Genomic DNA, 26,997 nt, shown 5'->3' with positions numbered 1-26,997 from the left:
CTGGATTATTTCCTTTCAGTGATCAGAAAACAACCAGTTTTATTAATAAACACTTTATTTAAGAACAACATTTGATTATCTGTGATTTTGATTTATTTAAATGTTTGGGTTAATTAAAACGTTTAATGTAGAAACATCAGTTTTATTTTCTCTGAAGTGAAATATCAACGTTTCTGTAGATGATTTAAGCCTGTCAATAAAAATGATCAGAGTTCTGGTGGAGCGGTTTGTCTCCTCCTGGTGGCGGACGTCACAAACTGCAGCCGTCAGCGCCGTCTCCATGCTAACGGACTAGCTTAACCGCTCTCTGATCTCGGCTGAACGTCGATCTCAAACTGTCATTTTTATCTCAAATAAATTATTAATCTTGGTCTACATAGATTTTTCCGACTACCAGTAAGTATTGACATTTATTACCAATAACCTTTAGAACTATTTTACAGCGTATGTTGTACTGTTGAAAATGCTAAGCTAATATCTGATTCACGACATTTATCACAGTAGAAGGTTTTACATATATTTAGATAACTATCTGTTTGAAAAAGAGGCAGGCACAAGTAAACGTACTTCACTTGCCCCATTTCTTTTAAAAATTTTCTTAAATTATCTTTCTATGGACATTTTGTGTCTTTAATAAAGCTGCTGAAGCTGAATGTGGTGATTCCAGGTCTGTTCAGACTAGCATTCAGGTAGCATTCAGGAAGCAGGTAGCATTCAGGTAGCATTCAGGAAGCATTCAGGTAGCATTCAGGTAGCATTCAGGTAGCATTCAGGAAGCATTCAGGTAGCATTCAGGAAGCAGGTAGCATTCAGGAAGCAGTTAGCATTCAGGTAGCATTCAGAAAGTGTGGCTTGGTGACTTGAGCACAGAGAGAATCCCAAACACTGTGTCAAGGTGCAACAGTGATTATGCAGCTGGAAATATGTTAAATATCTGAGGTGAAAGTTGAAGAACTCGTCAGTATATGTGAGCTTTTAGCTTAATGAAACATCAGGACCATCTGGAGGCAGGAACAACAGTTTCCTGGACAAAAACTCATCAGCTCCTCCATACATCAGTGTTTCAGGTTCTGTTGGAGCTTCTTCACCTTCTCTGTATGGTTTTTTCTGACTTACTCCACAAACTGTGGCCACTGGTTCTTCCTCATCCACCAGGTTTATTTATTCTGGACTCTCAAGGTTTTATAGGACTTCCTGTCTGGACGTTAGAGAGTCTGAGAGCCTCACATCGTCGATGGGAGTCGATATGGGTCACATGTCTGTGTGTGCAGGGAGGACGTTCACAACTGAGTTCAATTGTTCTACCTTTGCTGCCTTTTTATTTAATATGACACATGATCCCCCATCTGGGTGAAATAAGATTCGACCATCAAATAGTTTCCATCACATAGATCAGAAAATGTGAGCTTCTGTTTTTAATTCAAATCAAATGATTGTATTTTCACCAGGCTGGAGAAGCCAGTTAATCACCTTCAGCCTGTTAGTATCAACAGGAAAACCCCTAAAACACTGAGGGCCAAAGGTTTGAGGGGCCAAAGGTTTGAGGGGTCAAAGGTTTGAGGGGTCAAAGGTTTGAAGGGACAAAGGTTTGAGGGGACAAAGGTTTGAGGGCCAAAGGTTTGAGGGGCCAAAGGTTTGAGGGGCCAAAGGTTTGAGGGGCCAAAGGTTTGAGGGGCCAAAGGTTTGAGGGGCCAAAAGTTTGAGGGGCCAAAGGTTTGAGGGGCCAAAGGTTTGAGGGGCCAAAGGTTTGAGGGGCCAAAGGTTTGAGGGGCCAAAGGTTTGAGGGGCCAAAAGTTTGAGGGGCCAAAGGTTTGAGGGGCCAAAGGTTTGAAGGGCCAAAGGTTTGAGGGGACAAAGGTTTGAAGGCCAAAGGTTTGAGGGGCAAAGGTTTGAGGGGTCAAAGGTTTGAGGGGTCAAAGGTTTGAAGGGACAAAGGTTTGAGGGGACAAAGGTTTGAGGGGACAAAGGTTTGAGGGGCCAAAGGTTTGAGGGGACAAAGGTTTGAGGGGCCAAAGGTTTGAAGGGCCAAAGGTTTGAGGGGACAAAGGTTTGAGGGGACAAAGGTTTGAGGGGCCAAAGGTTTGAGGGGACAAAGGTTTGAGGGGACAAAGGTTTGAAGGCCAAAGGTTTGAGGGGCCAAAGGTTTGAAGGGACAAAGGTTTGAGGGGACAAAGGTTTGAGGGGACAAAGGTTTGAGGGGCCAAAGGTTTGAGGGGCCAAAGGTTTGAGGGGCCAAAGGTTTGAGGGGACAAAGGTTTGAGGGGACAAAGGTTTGAAGGCCAAAGGTTTGAGGGGTCAAAGGTTTGAGGGGTCAAAGGTTTGAAGGGACAAAGGTTTGAGGGGACAAAGGTTTGAGGGGACAAAGGTTTGAGGGCCAAAGGTTTGAGGGGCCAAAGATTTGAAGGGCCAAAGGTTTGAGGGGCAAAGGTTTGAGGGGCCAAAAGTTTGAGGGGACAAAAGTTTGAGGGCCAAAGGTTTGAGGGGACAAAGGTTTGAGGGGCCAAAGGTTTGAAGGGCCAAAGGTTTGAGGGGACAAAGGTTTGAGGGGCCAAAGGTTTGAGGGGCAAAGGTTTGAGGGGCAAAGGTTTGAGGGGCCAAAAGTTTGAGGGGACAAAAGTTTGAGGGCCAAAGGTTTGAAGGGCCAAAGGTTTGAGGGCCAAAGGTTTGAGGGGACAAAGGTTTGAAGGGCCAAAGGTTTGAGGGCCAAAGGTTTGAGGGCCAAAGGTTTGAGGGGCCAAAGGTTTGAAGGGCCAAAGGTTTGAGGGCCAAAGGTTTGAGGGGCCAAAGGTTTGAGGGGCCAAAGGTTTGAAGGGCCAAAGGTTTGAGGGCCAAAGGTTTGAGGGGACAAAGGTTTGAAGGGCCAAAGGTTTGAGGGGACAAAGGTTTGAAGGGCCAAAGGTTTGAGGGCCAAAGGTTTGAGGGGACAAAGGTTTGAGGGGCCAAAGGTTTGAAGGGCCAAAGGTTTGAGGGCCAAAGGTTTGAGGGGCCAAAGATTTGAAGGGCCAAAGGTTTGAGGGGACAAAGGTTTGAAGGGCCAAAGGTTTGAGGGGACAAAGGTTTGAGGGCCAAAGGTTTGAGGGGCCAAAGATTTGAAGGGCCAAAGGTTTGAGGGGACAAAGGTTTGAAGGGCCAAAGGTTTGAGGGGCCAAAGGTTTGAGGGGCCAAAGGTTTGAGGGGCCAAAGGTTTGAGGGGACAAAAGTTTGAGGGGACAAAAGTTTGAGGGCCAAAGGTTTGAGGGCCAAAAGTTTGAGGGGACAAAGGTTTGAGGGCCAAAGGTTTGAGGGGCCAAAGGTTTGAGGGCCAAAGGTTTGAGGGCCAAAAGTTTGAGGGGACAAAGGTTTGAGGGGCCAAAGGTTTGAGGGCCAAAAGTTTGAGGGGCCAAAGGTTTGAGGGCCAAAAGTTTGAGGGGCCAAAGGTTTGAGGGCCAAAGGTTTGAGGGCCAAAAGTTTGAGGGGCCAAAGGTTTGAGGGCCAAAGGTTTGAGGGCCAAAGGTTTGAGGGGCCAAAGGTTTGAGGGGCCAAAGGTTTGAGGGGCCAAAGGTTTGAGGGGACAAAGGTTTGAGGGGCCAAAGGTTTGAGGGGCAAAGGTTTGAGGGGCCAAAGGTTTGAAGGGCTTTGAAATGTTGCTGAGCATAAAATAACTTTCATGCATTGTTGAAGGTGACATAACTCATATTTATTGTTTTCTCAGTAAATTTTCTGTTTTCATGCTGGTTTCTTGGTTTGGGGTGAACATTATGACTATGGATTGTGTTGCATAGAACAGTTTTAGTAGAGATGTTTCATCACCAGAACTACAGACAGATTTCTGCATTAAATTAAAGACCATGTTCCTGATGGAGGAACAGTTTGCTGCAGGGAGGGAACCTAAAACTCATCCAAAAACTATCAGACTGCATATAAAATGGTTCTGTTGTCCCTGTATGTGTTTTAGTTTGGATCAGGTGATGAAACCAGGCCTGCTGCTACCCCAACCCTTCATTCCTAAACCCAAACCAGAACCAGAACCAGAACCAGAACCCTGCTACTGAGCTACTGAGCTCCAGGCTTCTAAAACAAATGTTTAGTTTTCTTCCCATGTTGTTCTTGTTCATCAAGCTCTTTATTGTTTTGTGTTAATTTACTTTTTCAAATGTGCATCATGCAGGCGATGTTCCAGATTGTTTTCCAAAACACAAAACGAAGCCGAGCTTCTTCCAGTGACGTGTGTTGAGGAAACGTGGCCATCAGCAGCTGCAGACTGGCTTCCTGACGGCGTCAGACTGATCCTTACATCCAGTGAGAGATTTAATGTTCCTCATCGACACACACCAACACACCAACACACCAACACACACCAACACACACCAACACACATCAACACACACCAACACACACATCAACACACCAACACACATCAACACACCAACACACACCAACACACACCAAACACACACCAACACACACCAACACACAACAACACACACCAACACACACCAACACACACTAACACATCGACACACACCAACACACATCAACACACATCAACACACCAACACACACCAACACACACCAACACACATCAACACACACCAACACACACTAACACATCAACACACACCAACACACACCAACACACATCAACACACACCAACACACACCAACACACACTAACACATCGACACACACCAACACACATCAACACACACCAACACACACCAACACACACCAACACACACCAACACACATCAACACACCAACACACATCAACACACACCAACACACACCGACACACACCAACACACACCAACACACATCGACACACACCAACACACATCAACACACACCAACACACACCGACACACACCAACACAACGACACACACCACACACACAACAACACAACAACACACCAACACAACACCAACACACACAACACACACCGACACACACCAACACACAACAAACACATCAACACACACCAACACACATCAACACACACCAACACACACCAACACACACTAACACATCGACACACACCAACACACACCAACACACATCAACACACACCAACACACAACACACACAACACACACCAACACACACCAACACACATCAACACACACCAACACACACTAACACATCGACACACACCACACACCAACACACACCAACACACACCACACCACACATCAACACACATCAACACACATCAACACACATCAACACACACCAACACACACCAACACACACCAACACACACCAACACACATCAACACACACCAACACACACCAACACACACCAACACACATCAACACACATCAACACACACCAACACACACTAACACATCAACACACACCAACACACCAACACACAAACACATCAACACACACCAACACACCAACACACACCAACACACATCAACACACATCAACACACATCAACACACACCAACACACACCAACACACACCAACACACCAACACACACCAACACATCAACACACACCAACACACATCAACACACATCAACACACACCAACACACATCAACACACACCAACACACACCAACACACACCAACACACACACACACCAACACATCAACACACACCAACACACATCAACACACATCAACACACACCAACACACATCAACACACAACAACACACATCAACACACATCAACACACATCAACACACATCAACACACATCAACACACACCAACACACATCAACACACATCAACACACATCAACACACCAACACACACCAACACACATCAACACACATCAACACATCAACACACCAACACACATCAACACACACCAACACACCAACACACAAACACACCAACACACACCAACACACACCAACACACATCAACACACATCAACACACATCAACACACATCAACACACACCAACACACATCAACACACATCAACACACATCAACACATCAACACACACCAACACATCAACACACACCAACACACACCAACACATCAACACACACCAAACACACCAACACACACCAACACACATCAACACACATCAACACACATCAACACACATCAACACACACCAACACACATCAACACACATCAACACACATCAACACACCAACACACATCAACACACCAACACACATCAACACACATCAACACACACCAACACACATCAACACACACCAACACACACCAACACACACCAACACACACCAACACATCAACACACACCAACACACACCAACACACATCAACACACATCAACACACATCAACACACATCAACACACATCAACACACATCAACACACATCAACACACACCAACACACATCAACACACCAACACACATCAACACACCAACACACACCAACACACCAACACACACCAACACACATCAACACACCAACACACATCAACACACATCAACACACACCAACACACATCAACACACACCAACACACACAACACACACCAACACACACCAACACATCAACACACACCAACACACACCAACACACCAACACACACCAAACACATCAACACACACCAACACACACCAACACACACCAACACATCAACACACATCAACACACATCAACACACATCAACACACATCAACACACATCAACACACCAACACACACCAACACACACCAACACACACCAACACATCAACACACACCAACACACACCAACACACACCAACACATCAACACACAACCACACACCAACACATCAACACACACCAACACACATCAACACACAACAACACACATCAACACACACCAAACACACCAACACACACCAACACATCAACACACACCAACACACATCAACACACCAACACACATCAACACACATCAACACACATCAACACACATCAACACACACCAACACACACAACACACATCAACACACATCAACACACATCAACACACACCAACACACACCAACACACACCAACACACAAACACACATCAACACACATCAACACACACCAACACACATCACACACACCAACACACATCAACACACACTAACACACATCAACAACACCAACACACACCAACACACATCAACACACACCAACACACATCAACACACACCAACACACACCAACACACACAACACACATCAACACACACCAACACACACCAAACACACCAACACACATCAACACACACACAACACACATCAACACACACACACACCAACACACATCAACACACACCAACACACATCAACACACACCAACACACACTAACACACATCAACACACACCAACACACCAACACACACAACACACATCAACACACACCAACACACATCAACACACACCAACACACACCACACACACCAACACACACCAACACACATCAACACACACCAACACACATCAACACACATCAACACACATCAACACACACCAACACACACCAACACACATCAACACACACCAACACACATCAACACACACCAACACACACTAACACACACCAACACACATCACACACACACACCAACACACACCAACACACACCAACACACATCAACACACATCAACACACATCAACACACATCAACACACATCAACACACACTAACACACATCAACACACATCAACACACATCAACACACACCAACACACACTAACACACACCAACACACATCAACACACATCAACACACATCAACACACATCAACACACACCAACACACACCAACACACACCAACACACATCAACACACATCAACACACATCAACACACATCAACACACATCAACACACACCAACACACACTAACACACATCAACACACACCACACACCAACACACATCAACACACACCAACACACACCAACACACATCAACACACATCAACACACACCAACACACATCAACACACATCAACACACACCAACACACACCAACACACACAACACACATCAACACACATCAACACACATCAACACACATCAACACACATCAACACACACCAACACACATCAACACACATCAACACACATCTACACACATCAACACACATCAACACACATCAACACACATCAACACACATCAACACACACCAACACACATCAACACACATCAACACACACCGACACACATCTACACACATCAACACACATCGACACACATCGACACACACCGACACACACCGACACACATCGACACACACCAACACACATCAACACACACCAACACACATCAACACACATCAACACACACCAACACACACCAACACACATCAACACACAACAACACACATCAACACACATCAACACACATCAACACACATCAACACACATCACACACAACAACACACATCAACACACATCAACACACATCAACACACATCAACACACAACAACACACATCAACACACATCAACACACATCACACACACCAACACACACCGACACACATCAACACACACCAACACACACCAACACACACCAACAACACCAACACACATCAACACACATCAACACACACCAACACACCAACACACACCAACACACACCAACACACATCAACACACACCAACACACATCGACACACACCAACACACATCGACACACATCAACACACATCAACACACACCAACACACATCAACACACACCAACACACATCAACACACACCAACACACATCGACACACACCAACACACATCGACACACATCAACACACATCAACACACATCAACACACATCAACACACACCAACACACATCAACACACATCAACACACATCAACACACACCAACACACATCAACACACACCAACACACATCAACACACATCAACACACACCAACACACACCAAACACACCAACACACATCCACACACATCAACACACACCAACACACACCCACACACATCAACACACATCGACACACATCAACACACATCAACACACACAACACACATCAACACACATCAACACACACCAACACACATCAACACACATCAACACACATCAACACACATCAACACATCAACACACATCAACACACACCAACACACATCAACACACATCAACACACACCAACACACATCAACACACACCAACACACATCAACACACATCAACACACACCAACACACACCAACACACACCAACACACATCAACACACATCAACACACACCAACACACATCAACACACATCAACACACATCAACACACATCGACACACATCGACACACATCAAAACACACCAACACACACCAACACACACCAACACACATCAACACACATCAACACACACCAACACACATCTACACATCAACACACATCGACACACATCAACACACATCAACACACACCAACACACATCAACACACATCAACACACACCAACACACATCAACACACATCAACACACATCAACACACATCAACACACATCAACACACATCAACACACACCAACACACATCAACACACATCAACACACACCAACACACATCAACACACACCAACACACATCAACACACATCAACACACACCAACACACACCAACACACACCAACACACATCTACACACATCGACACACATCGACACACATCAACACACATCAACACACATCAACACACATCGACACACATCGACACACATCAACACACACCAACACACACCTACACACATCGACACACATCGACACACATCGACACACATCAACACACACCAACACACATCTACACACATCAACACACATCGACACACATCAACACACATCAACACACACCAACACACATCAACACACATCGACACACATCGACACACATCGACACACACCAACACACACCAACACACATCAACACACATCGACACACATCAACACACATCGACACACATCAACACACATCAACACACATCAACACACATCAACACACATCGACACACACCAACACACATCAACACACATCAACACACACCAACACACATCAACACACACCAACACACCAACACACATCAACACACACCAACACACCAACACACATCAACACACATCAACACACACCAACACACACCAACACACATCAACACACATCGACACACATCGACACACACCAACACACATCAACACACACCAACACACATCAACACACATCAACACACACCAACACACATCAACACCACCAACACACATCAACACACCAACACACACCAACACACACCAACACACACCAACACACATCGACACACATCAACACACACCAACACACATCGACACACATCAACACACATCGACACACCAACACACATCAACACACATCAACACACATCGACACCAACACACATCAACACACATCAACACACACCAACACACACCAACACACACCAACACACATCAACACACACCAACACACATCAACACACACCAACACACACCAACACACACCAACACACACCAACACACACCAACACACACCAACACACATCAACACACACCAACACACATCAACACACATAAACACACACCAACACACACCAACACACACCAACACACATCAACACACACCAACACACACCAACACACATCAACACACATCAACACACATCGACACACCAACACACATCAACACACATCAACACACATCGACACACCAACACACATCAACACACATCAACACACACCAACACACATCAACACACACCAACACACACCAACACACACCAACACACATCAACACACACAACACACACCAACACACACCAACACACATCAAACACACCAACACACATCAACACACATCAACACACATCGACACACATCAACACACACCAACACACATCAACACACATCAACACACACCAACACACATCAACACACACCAACACACATCAACACACATCAACACACATCGACACACATCAACACACACCAACACACATCAACACACACCAACACACATCAACACACATCAACACACATCGACACACATCAACACACATCAACACACATCAACACACACCAACACACATCGACACACATCAACACACATCGACACACATCAACACACATCAACACACATCAACACACACCAACACACATCAACACACATCAACACACATCGACACACATCAACACACACCAACACACATCGACACACATCAACACACACCAACACACATCAACACACATCAACACACATCGACACACATCAACACACACCAACACACATCAACACACATCAACACACACCAACACACATCAACACACAACAACACACAACAACACACATCAACACACAACAACACACACCAACACACAACAACACACACCAACACACAACAACACACACCAACACACAACAACACACACCAACACACATCAACACACATCAACACACATCTACACATCAACACACATCAACACACATCAACACACATCAACACACATCTACACATCAACACACATCAACACACATCAACACACATCAACACACAAACACACATCAACACACATCAACACACACCAACACACACCAACACACATCTACACACATCAACACACATCAACACACATCAACACACATCTACACACATCAACACACATCTACACACATCAACACACATCAACACACATCTACACACATCGACACACATCAACACACATCTACACACATCAACACACATCTACACACATCAACACACATCAACACACACCAACACACATCAACACACATCAACACACATCAACACACATCTACACACATCAACACACATCAACACACATCAACACACATCAACACACATCTACACACATCTACACACATCTACACACATCGACACACATCAACACACATCTACACACATCAACACACATCAACACACATCTACACACATCTACACACATCGACACACATCAACACACATCTACACACATCAACACACATCAACACACATCTACACACATCTACACACATCAACACACATCTACACACATCTACACACATCAACACACATCAACACACATCTACACACATCTACACACATCAACACACATCTACACACATCTACACACATCAACACACATCGACACACATCGACACACATCAACACACATCTACACACATCTACACACATCAACACACATCAACACACATCGACACACATCAACACACATCAACACACATCTACACACATCTACACACATCAACACACATCAACACACATCAACACACATCTACACACATCTACACACATCAACACACATCTACACACATCAACACACATCTACACACATCTACACACATCTACACACATCAACACACATCTACACACATCTACACACATCAACACACATCAACACACATCTACACACATCTACACACATCAACACACATCTACACACATCTACACACATCAACACACATCAACACACATCGACACACATCAACACACATCAACACACATCGACACACATCAACACACATCTACACACATCTACACACATCAACACACATCAACACACATCGACACACTACACACATCTACACACATCTACACACATCAACACACATCAACACACATCGACACACATCACCCATTTAAACCATTTTGTTCCAAACATTTGTTGACGTTCAACTTGATTTAACAATAAACGGTGCAGTGATCTGAGTCTATAATGGTTAATCATCAGAGGGTTTATATTATGTTATTTCCTCATCAGAAACACATCTGGAGACTTTTCTAGATTCATTCCTGCCTGTTATTGACTCTTAGGAACGCCTCGCTCCCTCCTGTTGCCACAAAGCTCGTCCTCTGTGCTGCAGCCGCTAAGCCCTTCACCCAGTTCCTCCAGACTAGCGGCAGCAGCAATTAACAAGTGGCAGAACTGCACATCTGCTGAGCTTATAGGAGCTACTCTCAGTGCAGCAGACTCTTTTCTCTATTAATGATTTAATAGAGAAAAGAGCAGGAGCTTCTTAAAGGGACAAAGGCCTTACTTTGTGAACTCAAACTTCTTTTAGCATTTTAATAACAACTGAAGGTAACATAGATGACTATAGTATAAAAAATTAGCTTTATGTGCCAGGAAAAAACTTAATATTGCTCCTTTTAAAATGCTTTTACCTGCATTATGCTGAGCTCAGCAGTTCCACCAGCTAATTGCTGCTGGCTAGTCTGAAGGAGCAGAGTGGGGGAGGGAAGAGCGCTCTAAGAGCTGAAGCTTTAAACCTTCAATGGTTTCAAATGGTTATAAATCTTTGAATTATCTGTAGATGACGACCAGGAGAAACGGAGGAAAAGCAGTGATCCTGTTTCTGATGATGATTCTCCAATCAAACCGAAGAGAAGAAGAATGTGAGTTTATTTTGACATGTTTGGTATCTCACTAATATCACTGATGTTTTGATTGATTTTATTTTCTTAAACATTATTGAATAGAAGCAACATTCTCTTCCTGGTGAAGATGTCTGGCTGTTCAGAGAGTCTGCAGTTTGGATCTGATTTGGTTCTGATCTGGTTCTGATTTGGTTCTGATTTGGTTCTGATCTGGTTCTGATTTGGTTCTGATCTGGTTCTGATTTGGTTCTGATTTGGTTCTGATTTGGTTCTGTTGCAGTCCAGAGTTCTGCTGTAACCCAGTTAGTTTATAACTGATGCTGGTTGTTTTTCTCATTAACAGTTAAAATGTTGATCCAGGAATAAAATGGCTGAACTTTTATTTCTGGTTTCTGTTGCAGCCAAATTGTATAAAAGTTGTTTCTAATTTATTCTCTTTTCAATCAGAATGAGAAACTAATGGATTTGTATTAATGCATGAAGTTCTAACTTTACAAGCACATATGATGTTTAACACCAGAACCAAGAATTTCTAATCCTGTAAATCTCAACCACTGCAGCTCTGCTGCATCACCACTGAGAGACTGCAGCTCTGCTGCATCACCACTGAGAGACTGCAGCTCTGCTGCATCACCACTGAGAGACTGCAGCTCTGCTGCATCACCACTGAGAGACTGCAGCTCTGCTGCAGCACCACTGAGAGACTGCAGCTCTGCTGCAGCACCACTGAGCCACCACGCCTCTCCTCCTGCTCCAGGGAGCCATCGTCATAGTTCCTGTTTTCATCTTTGTAAGTCTTGTGCTCCAGTCATGCTTTAGAATCATAATGTGGTTAAAATGCTCATTAATAAAACCTTTTATTTCAGCACTCCTCAAAAGTATTCTAATGAACCAGGAAGTTCTGATGGATCAGATTAAAATAATTTACAAATCAATCCAAGGCCTGCAGACTCCATCTGGAGACGAGTTGCTGCTGAAATCGTTTCCTCTGAACAGCCAACAGTCTGTTGAAGACATGGAGGCTCAACTTCATGACAACCCAGAGCTTCACAATCAGCTGGTGAGAATGAAGAATGACAGCAAAATGTTTTCCTGTTGACCTGCATGTAGCTTATGATCCATATTCATGTTTTAATCCAGGTTCATGTTTTCCTACAGCATCACCTGTCAGATTATCAGCTGCAGGAGCTGCAGCATCACTGCACTGCAGCACAAACAACACAATATGGAAAATACTAAATAACATCAGAATAAGCAGCAACTAACATCCTGCACTTATTTGGAAAAGCTTTCAGTTTTTACTCACATAAAAAACTGAGTAAAGGTCACTAAATGCTGTTTGCATTTATAATGACTAACATCCATCATTTTATTTCAACAATGTTCAGTAGAAATATGAAATGCTGATTGAGGTGCAGGAAAGAGTCTGGATGTGGATCTGAAGAGCAGCTGCAGTAACACATGCAGTCAGATCTGAGCCAAAGTTCGGTTCTGTTTGTATCCCAGTCCAAGACCGTTAGATCAATAACGGCTCCTGATGGATTGAACGGCTCGATTATTTGTTGTTGTGCTTGCAGAGCGCGGCTCTGGCTCTGCAGGGAGGAGGATCACTGAACGAGTGTGTGGGCAGGATCATGGCAGCGCTGCTCACACACTCGCTCAGCCAGCAGATGAACTGGCGCGGCGTGAACGGGAAGATCGGCTTCCAGCGTCTCCACATGAAGAAACTGGTGACCAGTAAGTTCACAGCTTTAAGGGCTTCATCTCTGCAGCTTTGGTTCAATTCAGTGGAGGTTCAGGTTTTACAGTGTAGAAATGTTTCCCAGAATGCACTGCTGCAGCCAGGAGTTACTGTCATAAACTTTATAAACTGTATAAACCGTGGCTGTGTCTCTGTGCTCAGAGCTCCTGGCTCTGGGGTTCAGAGGTCACATGTCTGGTTGCTGCAGTTAACAAGCGAAGACGATGATTTGATTAGTTTCTGGACGTTGTGATGAAGGAACATTTCCTGTCAACATCTGTTTCTGTCTCTGATTCGTCAATAAAATGTAAAGGCCAAATATTTTCAGTAAATTGTAGGTTTCAGTTTTCATATTTAACATTTATTGTTAAATATGATTATTTAATAATTTCACATTTATTGCATCCATGAGCATCATGTCAGCTTCCATCTCTAAGATCTCCTTAATATATAAAATAATAACTATACAATACTGGGATGGAAACACTGGGATATTTTTATATAGATAAAAACACAAAGTGCTGCAGCAGTAGACAGTAAACACTGCAGTCTTCACAGCTTTAATGTGAAGATAATCCAGATTTTAATCTATTTTTGATATAAAATATTTATATAAGCTGTGTCTCATTTTCACGTCTATTTTTCTGGTTTTCAGATTGATTTATTATCACATTCTTACTCTAGAAGGGCGCCCCCTGGAGGCAGGGTCTCTCATGACAACAGCTGGTTCTGGTTCTGGTTCTGGTTCTGGTTCTGTTCTGCATCCCCAGAACCAAGTGATAAGAACCAGCATTCATCAGGTTCTTCATGATGTAGAAGAAGAAAAACATCTGGATTTAAACACAATCAACCAAAACTGTGAAACCTGTAGAAGATTATCTAACAATGACTCAAGTCTAGAAATGTCAATGTGACGTTTCCAAACACAAAACACAGACTCAGTTCTGACACCACTGGGTCCGTGGTGTCAGAACGTTTAATTCATTCATGTCTTTTCTTTTGTCTCAGTGGCTGTGAGGCGCAATCGGCTCACTGCCACAGCAACCGACAGAGAGATCGAGGCCAGAATCACCAAATGGCTGCAAAACGCCGCGGACCGAAACGGAGGCAGAGACGAGAGGAGGAAGAGCAGGAAGAGGAGGAAGAGCAGGAACGTCTGAGCTGACAGCAGGACGGACAGCAGACAGCGGGACGGACAGCAGACAGCGGGACGGACAGCGGGACGGAGGACAAGTGAAGCTTTAACCCTGAGAGTTTTCCATTTCCTATTGATGTTCTTTGTTCTTTGTTCACTGTTCAGTTTTTCTTCATTAGATGAAATGATATTTATACAAGATGAGTTTCCATTTCATTACTGAGTGAAATGTTCACACTCAGTTATACACAGTATTTACTTACATACATATATATGTACTAGATATATACATATTGTTTTGTTCTGCAGGGCGTGGGGGAGAAAGGGGCGTGGCTTAACCACGTCTTTAACTTCCTGGTTGTTTCTTGATGCAGTTTAAACCTGAAGATGAAATAAAAACCAATGTTTCTGTTTATATGATCATAAAACTCCAAAGTTCAAATCAAAGCCTCAACAGGTGAATGAATGTTGATGGTGGCGCCACCTGGTGGCCATCAGCATCACATCACTTCCTGTGGCCAATCAAAACCATCAGAGGTGTTTTTATTTTCTATTGTCCAAACTTCAGTAAATGGAACTAAAAATGGGATTTATGTGAATCACATCAACACCTGGAGGAGAACAAATACTGGAAACAACTGATTTAACATTTTAATGAATGTTTCCATCGTGGTTTAATGTTTCATTTTCATTAGTGATGAACTTTGTTCCTGTTTCTGCTTCAGCTTGTTGGAGATTTTGTTCTGGTTTTGATTTGTTGTTTTCAGTGTCTTTGTTGTATTTTGATGTTTGGGAGTTTTTCCTTCCACTAAACCTTCAGACAGAAGAATTCTGATTCTTTAATGATTAAATAATATCAACATTTCCCCTGAAACACATGGTTTCACCATATTTCACCTGAAGGATCCAAACAGATCAAATATTTATTTTGAAAGATTTTTATGAGCAAAAGAGGAAAAAAAATCCCAATTTCACAACATTTGACATATGAAACAAAATGTTTCATGTTTTTAAATCTGCTCTGTAAAATGAGTCCAGCCTGAACATTATTTATTAAATATTTATTAAAAATCTGATCACATTTCATAAACTTTTCCATGTCGATTCAGCAGATTTATTAATAAAACCTTTCAGAAAATAATCTTTTCATTTCTCCTTCTTTGCTCTGAATCTCATCAATAAGTTATTAAACCAACATGATGATGAGCAGGTGACTCACTGCTGACCTCTGACCTCCTCCAAGGAACAGAGTGAAAACATGTCCTGATGAAAACTTTATTTAAAACAGGAAGTAGACAATCAGCTGCTTCCTGCTGAATAAACATGTAAATATTAAGATGTTTATATTATTAATGAAAACAGAAACATCCCAACTGAGACTGGAACCAGTTTCAGTCTGAATCAATAATCAGATCAATAGACTGATCAATAAACTAATCAGACTGATTGATGTCTTCTGGTTGGACCTGGATCGTCCCTGGAGACAGAGGACAGTCAGGAGGACAGACAGAGAGAGACGCAGACTGACCTTTGACCTCCAGAGTGCTTCTCTCTCACTCTGCTGATGCCACAGTGGGACGTCCCACTCAGAGGGACGTCCCTCTGTCCCTCAGGTTGGTCTCCTCTAAGGAATCAACAGAACCAGAAACTTTTCATTAAGGTCGTTTTACTGAGTTTAATGAATATATAATATAAAAAATAACCATCAACAGGTCAGAATAACAACTTATAAAGCAAAACATGTGAGGAGAAAATGATCTATTGATCGAATCGGGTCAGAACAGATTCTTTTCTCTCTTTTGGTGTTTAGAAAGAAAATGTAAGTAAATAATGATTTGGTTCTGTTAGCAGCAGAGATTAGCTCTGCTAAGCTAACTCCTCAGTTTGGTCCATTTCCTGTTTCTGCATGAAACCTTCAGCTGAGGCCCCGCCCACTTTTACCTGTTAAACTACTGAATCACCTGTGGATGGATTTGAGTCAAACATCTTAATCTGCTTCATTCTGCAGTGCATCTCTGGATTATAAATGTATTTATCTTTCATAACCTGCTGCACTGATCTGGTTTATCATTATTATTATATTATTATTATTATATTATTATTATTATATTATTATTATTATTATTATTATTATTATTATTATTATTATTATGTCTGTTTACCTGAAATAAAGAAACTCAAAGTGTTTCTATTCTAATCATCGGCTGGAAAAGGATCAATAAACGGATCAATCAGCAGCAGTTTGGTTGCTGCTGCTCCTGTTAACCACCAGGGGGCGCAGTAGTGTCTCTTCATGCTGCTTTGGGTTTTCAGCTGGAGGATCAGGACAGGTGTGGCTCACCTGCAATGAGCCAGTTGCCATGACGCAACAGAAGAGAGGCTGCAGACAGATTCTGGAAAAATAATAAAACATTTTTTTTATTAAACACAACAGAAACAACAGAGTGTCAGTCTATTGTTGGAACTTTAATATTTTTATTAAATAATTTTATTGTACTATTTTAAACACCTTTTAATAAAAATATATTGAAATGTAATATTTGTTTATTAATGAGGTCCATTTAGTTCAAACAGGCTTCAGATCTATAAGACATATTTCTCTCCTGAACACAGAAAATGATCAGGTTCTGCTTCCTAACGCGCCACCTGGTGGCACATCACTGACATTACAATCACACTGTCTAATCAAACTGTTTAGAGGAAGAAAATTAATTAATGTTTAACTACAAACATAATTAATTATATAAACTATATAAACTGAAGACTCTGGATCTGCAGAAATCCAAATATTTATAGATAATCAGAGAAGAAATCAGGATAACATGAACAGAAAAATAAACATATGAAAATATAATCACGTTTTTTAGGTTGCATTAACTGTTGAAATTATTCTGGATTATTTATTGGATGTTTATATTTTTATAATTTAATTTCCAATATTCCCTATTCTTTCCCATTCTGCCGTGAACCAGATGCTGCCCCCTGCTGGGGATCATTGATATTACCGGAGAGCTGCGTTATTATCATGTTCATATTGACTTTAATACATTTAATGAAAACAGATTAACAGCAGTTCACAGAATCTTATCATAATTATCAGTTTATTATGAAAACAAAAGCTGGATCAAATATAAGGTCATAATTATTCATACCCCTGCAGGTTTATGATTATGATGAGCAAAAGGTGAAGAAAAACAAAGACCTGAATCTCTTCCTTTATTTATTTATTTATTTATTTATTTATTTATTTATTTATTTATTTATTTATTTATTTATTTATTTTTGTCCTTTTTCCTGAAGATGTTTCAGATTTTATAAATAAAACCACCATCATAGTTTTATTTATGAATAAACCATCCATTTTGTTCAGTTTCCAGGTTTTGTTACAACATCCAGTGCAGAATTTGACCTGATGACTGAATCTACCGAATCCGGTCCGACCCGGTCCAGTCTGACCCCTGACCCGGTCCGGTCCGGTCCGACCCGGTCCAGTCTGACCCCTGACCCGGTCCGGTCCGGTCTGACCCGGTCCAATCTGACCTCTGACTCGGTCTATGCGGTGTTTCTACCACTAGGGGTCCTCAGTTGTCCTTCTGTCTCCAGAGTTTCTCCTGTTTCCTGGTGATTCAGTTTTTATTTCCTGTAATTATTCTAATAATCTGTTCAGTGATTAATATTCTGCTCTGATTTCTGCATCATCTGCTGTTTGCAGATCTTTAGTTAAAGTTTATTTTGCTGCTTATGTTGCTTTTATTCACTCTTCAGTTGCAGCAACAAAAACTTCAGATTTGATTTGGACTCAAAGTTTAGGATTCAAGTTTTATCTCATATTCAGGATAAATGTTTATTAATATTTCATTCATTAATATTTCATCAGTCTGTGATTCATTAATGAAGCAAAATTCATATAATTAATAGATAAAGTGAATATCTGCTGTTATTTTATAACTTTATTTCTATTTTTATGATGTAAATCACTTTGATTTTCCCTGTTGCTGAAATATATGACATGAATAAAGTTGATCGATTGAATGATTGGTTTTCAATCAATCATTAATTTGTCATTAAGGTAACACGATCATAAAATGTCATGGCTACAGTCTGAGCTGCTGTAATGTGTTTTCTGTCCTCTAGGTGTCAGAAAAACATCAGTTTTAGTTTTAGAGGAATTCTGCTGGTTCTGGTTCTGGTTCTGTAGAACCGGTTCTGATTCTGATTCCCTTCCTGTTGAGTTCTGACTCTTTGTTCTCATTGATTCGGTTTCACATCTGGATTCAGTTTGAGTTTCACCTTTTCCAGTATTAATTCAATGACCTGGATTCCCTAACCCTGACCCTGACCCTGACCCTAACCCTGACCCTGACCCTGACCCTAACCCTGACCCTGACCCTGACCCTGACCCTAACCCTGACCCTGACCCTGACCCTAACCCTGACCCTGACCCTGACCCTAACCCTAACCCTGACCCTGACCCTAACCCAAACTCAATGACCTGGAGTTTAAAACTCAGCAGCTCAGAAAGAAAATCAGGAACCAACAGATTTAATTTGAGACATTTTATAAAATAATCTTCACTGGTTTCCTCATCAGATTAAAGTTTAAACCTTTCAAACATTCACTTCCTGTTTCCTGTCTCCTCTGAAGCTGCTTTATTCTGCAGCGGTTTGTTTGTTCTTGTTTTTCTTGGTGGTCGACCAGATCGGAAAATCAGAACCTCAGAACATCGACTGGAACAAACTTTATTTATCCACAAACCAAATAAGATGATTTTACACATAAATATCATAATAATGACACTGAAGATGGAAATAGAAACTCAATCTTTCACTTTTATTAGTAATTATATTTATGAACCACAAGAAAATAAAACATTAAATCAAATGGAAATTATTTTTGTCTCTGTTTGTTTATGCATCATGTTCAATTATAAAGTTACAATATGATTTAATAATAATACATTAATATTCCTTTCTTATAAAATAACCGATAGACATATTGATCCATTATCGTCCATCAGTTGTTCTGACTGGAGAGTAAACCACGTCTGGTTCTGGTTCTGGTTCTGAAAACAAAAATAAAACATTTATAGCGACTGGTTCCTTCTGAATATATTCACAATGTTCTCTTATTAATGCTACATTTATAAAATATTAATTTATATAAACATATTAATGGATTTAATGCTAAATAACATGATATGATAGGAATGTTGATCAATCGTTAGCAGATCTTTAAAAAAACAACAAAACTCAGAATTTAAATGTATAAAAATTCATTATTGTTTCTATAGAAAAACTGCAGCCACGTTCTATTGATCAGCACCAATAACCATCATCATCATCATCCTGGATCCCAACCGATTCACACAGAGCCAGAACTGGACCCTAGAGGATGCAGACAGAGGATGCAGCCTCCGTTGTGCTGCTCTCTGCTCTCTCATGCTGCTGAACTGCTGACGTCTGAACATATGATGGCTGTGACCTCTGACACACCAACACACAGACTGATCAACCACTTATTACATGCACTATTAATTATACTCTATAATCTACTCCTGTTTATAAAAACCTGAATTGTACATTTATACATCATTTTTTCTTCTCTTGCTAAACTCTTCAGGTTACATTTCATAGCTTTGTATTGTGACGGTAAAGTTGAATTTTATTTTATTTAATTTTATTCTTTATTCTCCTGAAGTTTCTAAATTTCTCCTGATTTTCTTTCTTTCTGTTTTCCTCCATTTTTCCTGAAGTAAAAAGTTTCAACAGGAAGTGACACGAGATGAAGATCTCCTCCTCCTCTTCCTCAGTTCTCCATTCCATCAGACATGTTGCTCCCAGTGTTCCCAGTCTGCAGGTTAAAACCAGTAAAGTTTAGTGGAGGAGAGTCGGTACCTCTGGTTCTGTTGGGTCTGATGTCTGCTGTCCTCACTGCAGAGTAAACTGGACCCGGATCCATCTCTGAACAACAGAACCGGGAGTTAGAGGTTCTGTTGGGTTCTGATGAACGTGTTTCATGACAGAAAAGGTTTGAAATGTTCGGTTGTTTTTATCCACCATATAAACCACAGATTCTCACTTCCTCTATAACATGTTAGCAGAACTTTGAGTCATGCCTTGTTCACAGAAACAAACTGACACCTTCAGAACCGCACTGGGTCGGTTCTGTTTGACCAACGCAGCTTTTATTTATAAAGCCATCAGACGTTTCCTGTGGTGAACTCAGCATGTTTACTGCTTGAGAAACTTCACTGGAAACAGGAAGTTTGGTGGTTTAACGTTAGAGAGGAGCTAAAGACTCACTATTAAAACACCGTAAATAATATTAAAACTAAAATATGAATCTGCAGCTGAACATTAGAAACAACCAGATTGAATCAGTTTGGTCTCTACCTCTCATCCTCTGCTGGTTTCCAGCCCCTCTGATGTTGATCTGTCCATAGACGATGTTTCCACTTCTCACTGCAGAGGAAACCAGAGCTGGATCTGGAAACAGAACATATATCAATATATAAATATCAATACTGAAATAAATATCATTACTGCAATAAATAAATATCATTACTGCAATAAATAATGTTACTGCAGGTACAAGTGGATCTGTTAGAACTAAACTAACTTTGCTGACTCATTATTTCTGAGAAATACTCTATATATCATTTTCACAGGGTTTTTAAAATTTTGTTGCTGTTGCTGTCAAACATGTAAATGTGTGAATGTTTGTGATGAACAGAGACCACAGAGCTGCTCACTTCCCTTAATTAAAGGTTAATGAGGCACAAATAGACCTGAGAGTCTTTGTCACTCTGACACCATCAGACTGACTGGAAAATGTCTGTTTCTATATTTACATCTAATTAGATCATGTTGGTTAAAATGTATTGTTGGATCTGTTGAATAGTTTCAGCCTTTATGCTGAAATGTTATAGATATGAGTCTCAACATGCAGAATGTTTGCAGGTTGTCATAATATGACAAACATAGTTTAATACATTTCTGTTGCTTTTTTTCTAAATCTGTTACATTTCTGATGATGAAGGATGAAGATTTGGACGAGTCAACAGCCAGAGAGAGGAAGAGGAAGAGGAGGAAGAGTTAGGATGAAGAATTGATGGAAAATTAGTTTCCATCAATCAGTTTTTCCCTTTGTTCTCTTTGTTCTGTCTTTTCCTTTCTGCCAACAAATCAGTAAAATCATAAATGTTATTATTGTCCAGTCACATTAAAACTGCTGCTGTTGCCAGAATTTTATCAATATTTGTAAAATTCTGAAAACACTTGATCTATTAGCTGGAAATAGTGAAGAAAATTATTACAGAGCAGAAGTTAATCTGCAGAGAAACAGACAACAGTCAGTTTTATTGAATGAAAATAATCTGATGATAAATACAGTAGAATACAGACAAAATTCAGCTGAATCAGAGGAAAATCAATGTGCTTCTGATTGATTTCTGATTAGATCAATGAAGCAGAGACTAAATCATAATAACATTTATTTTTGTAATAAACGTATATTTTGTGTTTTTGAATGATCAACTGTGCAGCAGATAATGAAAAACATGACAGATTAGATTTTTGTAATAAGAAGTTATAAGAGCTACAGGATGTGATTAATTACCTCTGCTGCTTCTGATTGGCTGCTGCTGGTTACTGAAGGATTTCAGGTCACTGTATGTAATTTCATTTTCATCTTTTCCTTCATCTGAAATGAAACAGAACAAACATCAAAACTCTTTAGAGAAACTTTCATTAAACCAATATAGAGTTTCTGACCAAGGAAAACATGTGAAAAATAAATATTACAAATTGTAAGAATGTTGAAATGAATGAAAATATTGCTGTTATTGAAGACTGACCTTCAGGTTTCCTGCAGAAACATCGTCTCACCAGCAGAACCAGAGGAATCAATGAGAGCAAAACCAGGAAGATAAAAATGGCAGCAACTGATATGATGGAGGGAAAAGATGAACCAGGAGGAGGAGAGATGGAGGAAGGAGGAGTGGAGGAAGGGATGGAGGTGGAGGAAGGAGGAGTGGAGGAGATTCTCCCTGAAATGAACCAGAGAATCATTTACTTCTTGTCTCCTGATGACGCAGACAGAGAAGCTGCTGACCTCTGACCTTTGACAGAGACCCTGCTGGATGGAGACTCTCCAGAACCGCTGATGCTACATTTATAGAGGCCTTCATCAGAGCTGGAAACATGGAGGAGGGTCATGCTGCCTGCTGATCCATCACCAATGAAGGAGCCATCTTTATAGAAAGCAGCTGGGAGGTTGTGGGTTGGATTCCTTGCTCTGCAGCTCAGAGTGACGTCATCTCCCTCCATCACAGGGAGGACAGGACTCTGCAGGATCACTGATCCTTTCAACACAGAGACAAACTACAGCATTTCATCCATTTCCACACAGCAACACTAACTCCACAGTCTGATCTTACCAGAGACAGAGAGCTGGATGCTGCTGCTGCTGCTGCTGCTGCTGCTGCAGCTGCTGCTGCTGCTGCTGCTGCTGGAGGATCTGGACTCACACCAGTACAGACCAGTGTCATATGTGATGAGATAGTTCATGTAACAGGTAGAACCAGCTGGTTTCCCCCATCCATCTCCACATGGCTTCCTGGTCTCTCTGCTGGTGTTTCTCCTCACTGTCCATCCAGCTGATCTGTTTTCATCCTCACAGATCAGAGTCACTGATTCATCCTTAAAGAACTGGGATCTGCTGGGACTCACAGTCAGATGAACTGGAGAGACTGAAAAATAAAATATTGAAAAAAAAAGAAAAGAAAGATAAACCAGACCCAGCAATAATAGAAATCAGGAGTTTAGTCCTTTGGAAGTCATTGTTGTGGACAGAAAGTCTCACCATTACCAAATATCTTCTTTTAATATATTTAATATGTTCATATTGAATATAAATTGTAGATTATCTATATGAGTATACATTTTCCAGTCCAGTGTTTTAACTTGCACACCAGAACCGGGCCACTGCTGGCCCGTCATTCATTGAGGCATCAGATGGAAATGCCATTTTTATCCCAGACAACTTAATGTTTGTAATATCAATAAAAACACAATGTATATCAACATAATTCTTTATTATATAATTCTAATCTGAAACACAACATATATATTGAAGAATCTGTTTCCATGTCCTCTGTGCCCAGCATGCCTCTCTGAGCTTCACCGCTTCAATAAAGAGAGAATAAATAAACCTATTGATCAGTATTGATCCCCTTTGTTAAAAATGATATTTCAACCTGAAAATGACAAAGTATCATGTGGAGAATCACAAGAATGTTCACCAACATGGACGTGCACCATGTTATGGAGGCAGTCAGTCACTGCCTCCATGCATTGCTATGAGCAGCCCCCAATAAAATATTTCCAACTGTTGTTGAATAAAAAACATTTATAGGTGAAGGGAAAAACACAGCTATGAGTAGATTAAAATCAATAATTAATGTAGGCTAAAAAAACCCCAAAGAAGATAAATATGAAAACATTCAGATTGTGTTCAGTTTGACCTTCAACCAGAAGCTAACAGCTAACAGCTAACAGCTATCGGCTATGAGTCCGTTACTATGGAGACGGAGCTGAAGCCTGCAGTTTGTCACGTCCGCCGCCAGGAGGAGACAGCGAGCATTTCCATTTCATACATTCTCATATTTAGACATGAGAATTATTAAGAACTAAAGTAACATAAATCATTTTACATTCAAAAAACTTTTATAAAATTTAGATACACAAAACAACGGCTAGAGCATCAAGTTATAATATTATACTGATTATCCATCCATCGTTTTTCTATACACCCTTGTCCCTGGTGGGTCGGTAGGGGTGCTTGGTGCTTCTCTCCGGACGAGAGGCAGGGTACACTAGACAGGTCTGCTTTTAGTTATAATTTTAATAATTTCTTTTTTAAACAGAACTTTGTTTAAAAATTGATTTTCATATGAGAAAATGAATTGTAAAATTGGTGACATAACTACTTCTGTACCGGCCCGTATTTGGTATAGACTGATCTGGCCCAGGTGTGTCCTGCCTCAGGTGAAACGTCCCATCATTGCCAGATCTGGCCTGAGTCTGGCTGACATCCAGTTTGTTGTGCCAGCAAATAGCCAGATCCGGGCCAGGTCGGTCTGAGTTATGCACCTGAGAGATTTCACACTATCAATAAGTAACATGGTAGTTTTAAAATGTTGAACTTATTAAATGAGCTAATTGAAACTTTTGAGCTTTTTCAAACATTGTAAAATATTTGACGTTTTTGTACAAATTATTTTAAATAAGGACTATTTTCACTGCAACAGACTGGCGACCTGTCCAGGTGACCCCGCCTCTCGCCCAGAACACAGCTGGAGAGGCACCAGCACCCCGACCCGTTAGGGAGAAAATGGATGGATGGACTATTTTCATTGCCCACTATTTTTTTAATTCACAAAATTTCAAATGTATATATTGGATAAAATGCAGGGCAAACTGTCAGTTCCAGAGGAGAAATCACATTACTGACCTTTATTTGTCGTGACCCACAGCAGGAAATTCAGAACTTTAAAGCAAAAAGAAAAAAAGTTTAACATGAAATATGCTTCTACAGTGATTACATTAAAATGATCTTCATCTGCAAAAACAGAAATTTATTCAGAGTGAAGAATAATGAGACATGAGTTTTATATTAGGGATCTTGTCAGGTGCTGCGGTGAATGGTGGTGAGAAAGACGCTGAACGATCCTGGCAGAATGAATGAAGTGATGATTTAATGATGAAAATATCCAAATGACACAGTCCAATGCACAATCCAAAAATAGTCCAACAGCCTAGCAGC

At 41.1% G+C, this 26,997-nt stretch overlaps 2 protein-coding genes across 2 annotated transcripts; one reads left to right on the top strand and one right to left on the bottom strand.

The window, feature by feature from the left end:
* Positions 1-202: 202 nt before the first annotated feature.
* LOC129376524 (uncharacterized) lies at positions 203-17,212 on the top strand. The gene is made up of 8 exons (XM_055056130.1): positions 203-217; positions 296-396; positions 4,148-4,278; positions 13,234-13,315; positions 13,858-14,087; positions 14,164-14,357; positions 14,875-15,034; positions 16,047-17,212. The coding sequence occupies exons 1-8, from the start codon at positions 203-205 to the stop codon at positions 16,196-16,198; spliced, it is 1,065 nt and encodes a 354-aa protein (XP_054912105.1). The 3' UTR covers positions 16,199-17,212.
* Positions 17,213-24,180: 6,968 nt separating this feature from the next.
* On the bottom strand, positions 24,181-25,523 carry LOC129376522 (Fc receptor-like protein 5). Its single transcript, XM_055056129.1, has 3 exons — positions 25,475-25,523; positions 24,662-24,922; positions 24,181-24,550 (listed from the first exon to the last, which is right to left on the bottom strand). The coding sequence occupies exons 1-3, from the start codon at positions 25,521-25,523 to the stop codon at positions 24,243-24,245; spliced, it is 618 nt and encodes a 205-aa protein (XP_054912104.1). The 3' UTR covers positions 24,181-24,242.
* Between the last annotated feature and the right edge of the window lie 1,474 nt (positions 25,524-26,997).

Source organism: Poeciliopsis prolifica, unplaced genomic scaffold, assembly GCF_027474105.1.
Source record: "Poeciliopsis prolifica strain line A6 unplaced genomic scaffold, Auburn_PproV2 SCAFFOLD044, whole genome shotgun sequence".
Lineage (NCBI taxonomy): Eukaryota > Metazoa > Chordata > Actinopteri > Cyprinodontiformes > Poeciliidae > Poeciliopsis > Poeciliopsis prolifica.
This window is presented reverse-complemented; position numbering and strand designations above follow the sequence as displayed.

Excerpts from the sequence above, each read along its gene's own strand:
- LOC129376524 (XM_055056130.1), top strand. Across the intron at positions 397-4,147 it reads ATAGATTTTTCCGACTACCA|GCGATGTTCCAGATTGTTTT; the intron begins GTAAGTATTGAC and ends TGCATCATGCAG. Across the intron at positions 14,358-14,874 it reads CAGAGCTTCACAATCAGCTG|AGCGCGGCTCTGGCTCTGCA; the intron begins GTGAGAATGAAG and ends TTGTGCTTGCAG.
- LOC129376522 (XM_055056129.1), bottom strand. The coding sequence starts at position 25,523 with ATGGAGGCAGTGACTGACTGCCTCCATAACATGGTGCACGTCCATGTT. Across the intron at positions 24,923-25,474 it reads CATGGTGCACGTCCATGTTG|TCTCTCCAGTTCATCTGACT; the intron begins GTGAACATTCTT and ends TTTATTTTTCAG. Across the intron at positions 24,551-24,661 it reads CAGCAGCAGCAGCAGCAGCA|TCTCTGTGTTGAAAGGATCA; the intron begins GCTGCAGCAGCA and ends TGCTGTAGTTTG.